Genomic DNA, 8,000 nt, shown 5'->3' on the forward strand with positions numbered 1-8,000 from the left:
GACCCAGAAGACACTCCTGAGGTGAAATGACCCAGGAATACAGTCTTCAAAACTGAGAACTTCCTGTAAAGTAATAGTCCTAAAGTAATACCAGAATAAAACGCATGTGTGCTGTAACATGTGTTTATTTAAAACTGCTCATTTGAGACATCTGTAGCTTATATAAGTGCAAAACAGCTAAGATTTATGGAACTATTTTAGCTACATCTGGTCGTACACTGGGTTAAGAAGACTGGAAGCCCTCCTTTTTAACTGTCTTGTACTTGCACATAATTTCAGCTCAACAGTGTCTTTCAGCTCATGTTAATGGATGAAAGCATGTCACTCAGTTGGGGTGGTAGATTAATTAAATTTTAAACACTTGTAAATAACAGGTAACACAAATATAAAATGTTTACTTTCTTTCCTCTTTTAGCTTGTGGAAAATTAAAAAAAAAAAAAATTTAAAAAAAAAAAAAAATTTTCAAAATAAAATTTTGTTTGTGGTTCTCTTTTAGCCCAAAGGAATTTGGAGTCAATACCTGCCATTCTAACCAAAAGTGCATGCAAACTTTTACAGTATTAATAAAATAATGTTATTTGTAAGCTTTATTTTTAACATCTGTTTTCAGAGCATTTCTTGTCTTTAATAAAGCTTCCCTCATGTTAATTAATCCACATTTTCCAACATGCAGTCCAAATGTATTAATAAGGAAGGTATTGTTAATGCTTTATTTAATTTAGGCTATTAATAGTGTGTTGGTTTTTTTCTACAGAATATTCTTATTTTGAGTATTATTTAGAGAGTTATGTTTCAAAATGTAATACTACATTTTCACAATGTCATGTTAATGTTAATATGTATGTTTACAGATTTGTTATTGTAATGGTTGTCCTCTGCTTTGAGGGAAGATGCTTCATTGTTAGTGTGAGAATCTGCCTTAGGGGAAGAAATACATTTTCTATTTATTATGTTTTACTATTGGGAGATATTGTTAAGTATTTGTGCATTTTGTTTCACTTATAAGTGTGTTCACAAGAAGTTCAGAGGTAGAGTAATTTGAAATGTTATTCAAACATTAAAACAATACCTTCCTTGTTAATACAATTGGGACTTAATGTGAGGGAAGCTTAAATGCATGCTTTATTAAATAAAGGAAAAGCTCTGAAATCGGAGATGTTAGAAAATAAAGCTTACAAATGAGATTACTTCATTTAACTGTAAAAGTGCGCATGCACCTTTTGTGAAAATAGCAAGTAAAACTTTGCAAGCTTAAGCAAATGAGCACAGAATACCCCAAAGTGTCTGATGTAAACGTGTCCATTTTTTTTTTTTTTTTTTTTTGAAGTCCACCTCTTACAAAGCTTTCTAAATCGAAAAGTTTATAAGTTAATATAATATAAATGAACAACTCTATGGCTTCTTTCAACAGTCAAAAGTCTAAAATAACCCTGCCTAAACCAATTAATTGGAGAAAAGTCATTGAAACAAAACCCTGCCTTCTTTCCATAGTAAACCAATCAGATTGGAGATGTGTTATTCTGCCTGTGGGGCAGATCTGCCCCCCGAACAAAATTCATTGCAAATAACTAAACTGAGCGTTACGTGCACTGCCTGGCCACTTTCTTAGGATCTGTGGTCGATTGCATAAAACACCTTCGATAACAATTACAAGCATTACACTAAAGGATGCTGTGTGGATTTTTGTTCAGTGCTCAGCTGCAGTTGTTGTATGTTATGATACAGACTGTACTTACCCACCCAAACCCCATGACACCAGCATATCATGTGAAAGAATAGGGCCAGATATAAATAGCAAGACAAGGCAGCACAGCCAGTTTGCCTACACTGTAGAGAGAAGGAATGAGAAAGAAAATCTCAAACTGCAGAGGAGAGCTACCGGCACTACCCAAGGGAGAAAAAGAAAGTGGAACAGCATAACCTACATCGACAGTGTGAGATGCAGACAGATGGGGAGCCTCCAATACTGGAAACCCTGTCTAATTCAGCCCTTCTGCATAATTCAGCATCATTTATGGATCCTGACAAAAATCCCTACTGAAATGAATACTGTGATTCCCTCTACAATCCGTAACTTGTTTATCAGGCATGATTTGTAAGTCTTGTCTGTCTAAATATGGAAATCTGGTACCAAGTCATGTTATCTTTTCGTTTTCCCAAGTTTATAATCAAGTATGTTGCTAACAGCCCATTTCCCCAGGTATTGCTCTCAATAATTTAGGAAATGTAAATTATCCATATTAGTTGTGTTTCAATATTAGGTTATTTCTAGATTAATTTAAAAAATAAAAGAAAAATCAAGCAGACAGGACAGTACAGACGACCTTATCATAACCACATATCACCATTCTAAAGTAACGTCCCTTACCAAGTTTCATCTCATGAGATAAGCGGATCTCATTAATGTGACCTAGAGAACAGATAATCGAGAATTAGCCCCAGATTCGTACCTCATGATTGTGCTCAAGCGAACGCCTGTTCGATTACCATTGCATATGAAAAGAAAGAAAGAAGAAAGAAAGGAAGAAAGAAAAGAAGAAAGAACTTAGTCCTCGACACGGAACATTGACTTTGTCAACGATTCCAGTCAAACTAACTGCCTTACTTCTAAGTGTATAGTTGTTATTCGAATAATTACGTAAAATAAATGATTTTGTTGTTTTTGTCTACTGTCTATCAAAAAGTCTGAGAGGAGAGAAGAGAGAGAGAGAGAAGAGAGAGAGAGAGAGAGAGAGGCGCCTTGGGTTTGTTTGAAACATTCTGGACAATCACCTCCATATTATTATAATATTATATATAGAAAATAATAATAATAATAATAATAACCAGGAAATTCTACATGTTTTTAATTCATTGCTCCAATGTTGGCAAAATTGCAGAACTAATCTGCATAATACATTATAGCATCAGACCCTAAACTGCAGGTTCAACGTAATTCCTGTACAATATAGTGATGTTAGATTGCAATAACAATGTTATTCTAGTAAATGATACCTTAAAACACAATAAACAATGTCATTCTAGTAAAGTATATATTAAACATCAATTACATTCTAGTCTAGGGACAGTAAACTGCAGATACAATGTAATTCTAGTCTAGGGACAGTAAACTGCAGATACAATGTAATTCTAGTCTAGGGACAGTAAACTGCAGTTACAATGTAACACCAGTATAGTCCAGTCATCTTAAATGGCAGTAATTAGTTATAACATACAGTACTGCATCTAATGTGTACTTCCCCTATACACAGTATCTATTCTGCATTGTTTGGTGTCCTAACAATCATTTAACATGTATTGTTGTATATGGTTTGAGCCATTGCTTGAGCCATTGCAGATTGTATACTGTGCTTGACAAAATCCACCTGGCACATTTGTACACCTGGAACAGATCAAACTGCTGTGCAACTGGAGTCTGTAATGATTCCAGGGACATCAATCTAATATGTAATGTAAATAGGGCTTCTGATTGTAGTTTTTAACTGATAAAAAACCCCACCCCCTGGTTCTTGGTGGAGTTTGCTGTATTTTGTGGTCACTTCTTCCCTGGTTCATTTTCAGGTGTTTAAATCATTTTAACCCTAAATTCAGAACTGTGCATTTTTTTAATGCGTTGGTCCATGCAAATCTCATGGGGTGACTACAGAACTAATATAAACAGAAGCTGCAATTACAGCATTTGGCCATGTGTACGGGTGGCACTGTTTGATAAACAATATAAAACAAACAGCAGTTACAACATGTAAATAATATTAGACAATATAAAGGAAATCTGTAATATTTCAGTTTTTCTTAAACATGCTTCTAAAGTAACGTGATGTAAAATGTTAAGTGAAAAAACTGAAGGTGGCATCCTCCTCCCCTCCCCTGCCCTTGTCAATCAGCAAACTGGCAGCCAACGTTACCATATGCACATCCCCATCGTTTGGAAGATCTTACACTGCAGATGCGGTCATTATGATAAGCCTGAAGTTGGTTTGTTATTGGGAAGTTTTTCACAGCGATTGCAAATAGCAATATTTGTAGTGTACAAAAAAATGCTTTTGTCCACATTTTAGAGGGACGTAGTCACATGACTGAAAGAGAAGGCAGTGATTGGTTACACAGCAGGTATGTGTTGCTTCTGGGAGTTTTCAGAAAAGAAATAAAATATTCAGAATGTTTTTACTCTTATGAGGTGTGTGTGTGTGTGTGTGGAAACATTCAACATATTGACGTAAGAATTGGGATAATTACTTGGTTTGGAGGGTCGTCGAAGTCGAAAACGAGCAGATACAGGTGGGAAGGGAGGGTTAAGGTGAGTTATGGTACAGAAAAGGATTATCCACTTGTACGATTTTTTTTAAAACTGACGCGCACTTAATGCGTAACTACACTGATTTAATTTTCGACTTACTGGCATTGGCCCTTTTTACTTATCCGGGCTTCGATCCTTTGTTGATGTATGCTAAAAGATTGTTTTGTTCTTTGCGGTCGATTGTTTGTAGTTTATGTGTGGAAATTTTTATATGACTACGGTGCACCGATCGTAGGATATGATATGAAAATAGAGACCTACAACATGAGGGCAATGCAGATCTGGCACCTGTTATGAAAGTTCTAAGTAGCTCTATAGCTGCCCCCCAGCCATTTTATATTTTACACTACAGTATAATTCCTTCTTGGTGTTTGATCACTTGATATTTCCTTAGTTTACACAAGCCCACCCTGACACAAGCTGGTTACTACAAGCAAGTCTCTCTGTCCAACAGATTAGAATACAATAGAACAGAATAGAATAGAATTGTGAATCCTGTTTTGAATATGGGGCCACTGCAGCAGTAATTAAACAAGGTCCCCACTAGCACATGAAAGTGGAAGACACCATTGTTTTTGTTCATTTTCTGCTGGCACCTAATACAGTAATAGAATGGTAAACATAGCTTCTTATTTGGCACTTCAGTTTGAGGATCACTTCAGAAAAGCTGCCTCTGAGCTTGTCTGAAGAATTCTAAGTGGACCTGACTTGAAGGGGTAAGGACTTCCTCATTCCATTTAAATCATGTGACAGTGTAATCTTTCAACTCTGTCAGCCCCACCTACTCTACATACATACATACATCCATTTTATATATATATATATATATATATATATATATAAATATATATATATATATATATATATATATAATGCACAATTATTATTTTGCGTTGTCAGATTAAAAATATCTAGTTGTCGAGTAACCGTGATTATGTGTTTATTTACTAGATCAAGGATTCGTTCACCGTCTCAAGAGGCCCCCCCCCCCCCTTTTTGGATTGGTTCTCTGACAGTTCTTTCCCTGGGTCGGGAAGTCGGTCAGTCTGCAAAAAAGGTGAGACTCTGTTGCAAGAACATATTGACCTGGAAGGGAAACAGTGTAGCAGCCGCAGATACATTTCCGTCAGCAATTCAGCAGGTCCTCAAATGAAATGAATGGACACTCTGCCTCGACGTGAGTGTACCTGGGGGAACAGGTAAAAATCACATTCCATCACAGAGTAGAAGCACAGGTTTTACCCAACAACCCAATATAACCTACCCAAGCAAAGCAGATTATTGTTTCCAGCCTGCTTCTACCCCATTTTAGGGATAGGTGGGACTGAGGAAACAGTGACTATTAGATAGGATTAAATCATAGGTCAGGGAATGTTGCACTAAGCACCCGAGACCCTTACCAATACCATTCACAAGTACAGAACCGTTGTGCGTAGTCTGATATTCCTTACTCTGACAGATGTCTGCGTGTTCTAGACTGTTCTGCACGGTAGGACTGGGAGATACAGAAGGTATCTCCCAGGGCTGGAATGCATGTTTCCAGGTAGAGCTGGGAAGACTGGGTTAGGTATGCCTCTTCCCCAAAGTAGTTCAGGTTAAACAAAGTGGATCCTCCCTCGACTTGAGTCTGCACCAAGGTAGGGGGTGTGATCTGCAAAAACAGAAGACCTTGAGATTATGGATTCAAATTTAGGATTCTAGTGCCCGTTCAAAACTTGACATTTAACATTTCACAGTTGCTAGTGTTAAAATCTATACGTTTGTTGTATTATTTTAAAATGGAAGGACAAGTAAATACTTTTCCTAAAAGGCTTAATATCCACACAGCATCCTGATTAAAAGCTGTAAACAACATTAAAAGTGTGTCAACCTTACCGTATAACTAGGACAAACCTCAAGATTAAAAGGCCAAAAGGCAAATTTCTTCTGTTAAACCGAGTTGCAAATCTTTTGGGAAAAAATATATATAACTGCCATTTCTCACAGGTAACATGTGTTAATAAATGTAAATGAATGATTAATGTATCCATCAATAACAGTTTTACCTCATTGTAGCCCCGGCTAAAGAAGTGTTCTCTGAAGCAGTGGGTAACAGCGGAGCGCACTTTCAGGATCTTGGACACGGTTTCTCCACGGATCATCATGTGCCGGTTGTTCAGTTGCACGTCCACATCCGACTCTTCATTGAGCAAGTTATCGGCACCACCGGCTGGAGCCAAGCCAATCAGCTCCCAGAAATCACAGTGGAGCTCATGGCCTCCCGGAGCCTGCACAAAGCAAAGTAACATTAGCTAGGTCTCAAACACTGGTATATAACGCTGTATAAAACAATCATGTACAACCATTTGTACCAAAGTGTTTATAGCCACGCATAAGCTTTAGAAAGATAGATCTAGATTTTGAAACTATAGGCCCTATACACAGCTTTAGTTTATGCGTTTGTACCACTTCACATTTTCCAATGTACCTGAAGAACCGCTTATTCAATTGTCATGAAACTTGCTATGAACTCCAGACGTCCATGTATCTGTATGTCCACTTGTGTTTACCTGGAGAATCACTTATTACATTTTGAATTCACAGCTGTGATGTTTGTTTTTTATTTGAAAATATACTTACTTGCTTCCCTTCTGGTACAAGCTTCAGTGATCCATAAAGCGCAACAGTGCTTTCAGTAGACAGGACCATCGCATTATAGCATTGACACTAAGAAAAGAGAAACACATACACATACATATTTAGTTCAGTTATAACACAGTTAACGGCTTAGGAAAAGAAAAGGACACACGAACGAATACTACTTTACAGCAGACAACACAATTGTGCAGCTCAAGATCTGCAATGAGAGCTCTGGAACAAGACATGGCACTCTAGGCTTCTACCTGTGACTGGACCAAGGTCTGAAGAATCATCAAGTGAGAAAGAGATGCTTGAGAGAGAAGAGGCAGGGGCCTCGCATCGATCAGTACTTGGCCGGTCAAGTCAGACAAGTGAAGTCCAGCGACAGGATGCACACCACTGTTCACAGGATATCAGCAACCCTGTTATAGTCAAGAGTAGTTCCAATAAGAGTACAGCTAGTGATAAAACCAATGATCCTGGTGAGCCTAGTCAGGTGAACCAGCCTAGGAGAGAAATGAACCTTAAAAGGGCACAAACCAAGGTTCAAGTCACCAAGAGCCTCAAGAAAAAATGGCTTGGCAGACAGTTGAAACAAACCTCTGCTTTTTGTTGGAGAAGTTAAGTGGAACAGTAGAAAGGAAGCTGGTTACATTTGGGGATACCAGCGATGTGTATTTTGTGTGCTTTGTGATGGTGGTGGGTGGTCCATATGAAACAGCTTATTTAGAACTAAGAGTCAAGCAAACGGAAACAACCCTAGGGCTTCTAGAGAGGGAATTGGAAGAATGCAAACTAGCGGCTGCTAGAGATTGGAGAATGCAGACAGATGTTGTGGCAGTGCCTTATTTTTCCACCAGGTATTACTACGACTACTCTTTGACCTGACATTGTCCTGTGGTCGGTCTCAGGAAGCCGTGTTCTCCTGGGGGAGCTAACAGTGCCACGGGAGGATTCCGTGGAGAAGGTATATGAGAGAAAGAAACTTCACTATGCCGAGTTAGCCGCCGAGGTGGAACAGTGGGGGTGAAGAGTCCGGCTTTATCCATAGAGGTGGGTTGTCTGGGATTCGTTGTACACTCC

At 38.1% G+C, this 8,000-nt stretch overlaps 1 protein-coding gene across 1 annotated transcript; it reads right to left on the reverse strand.

The window, feature by feature from the left end:
* Positions 1-5,424: 5,424 nt before the first annotated feature.
* LOC121309202 (asparagine--tRNA ligase, cytoplasmic-like) lies at positions 5,425-7,032 on the reverse strand. The gene is made up of 4 exons (XM_041242115.1): positions 6,918-7,032; positions 6,344-6,565; positions 5,750-5,949; positions 5,425-5,485 (listed from the first exon to the last, which is right to left on the reverse strand). Exons 1-4 carry the CDS (start codon positions 6,984-6,986, stop codon positions 5,425-5,427), a joined length of 552 nt encoding a protein of 183 aa, XP_041098049.1. The 5' UTR covers positions 6,987-7,032.
* Between the last annotated feature and the right edge of the window lie 968 nt (positions 7,033-8,000).

Source organism: Polyodon spathula, unplaced genomic scaffold (genome assembly GCF_017654505.1).
Source record: "Polyodon spathula isolate WHYD16114869_AA unplaced genomic scaffold, ASM1765450v1 scaffolds_980, whole genome shotgun sequence".
Taxonomy (NCBI): Eukaryota; Metazoa; Chordata; class Actinopteri; order Acipenseriformes; family Polyodontidae; genus Polyodon; species Polyodon spathula.

What these genes read in the sequence shown, in the direction of transcription:
- LOC121309202 (XM_041242115.1), bottom strand. Translation starts at nt 6,986, where the DNA reads ATGGTCCTGTCTACTGAAAGCACTGTTGCGCTTTATGGATCACTGAAG. An exon ending in TTAGCCGGGGCTACAATGAG is followed by an intron (nt 5,950 to 6,343) that starts GTAAAACTGTTA and finishes CTGTTTTTGCAG; the next exon opens with ATCACACCCCCTACCTTGGT. An exon ending in ACACGCAGACATCTGTCAGA is followed by an intron (nt 5,486 to 5,749) that starts GTAAGGAATATC and finishes CTGTTCCCCCAG; the next exon opens with GTACACTCACGTCGAGGCAG.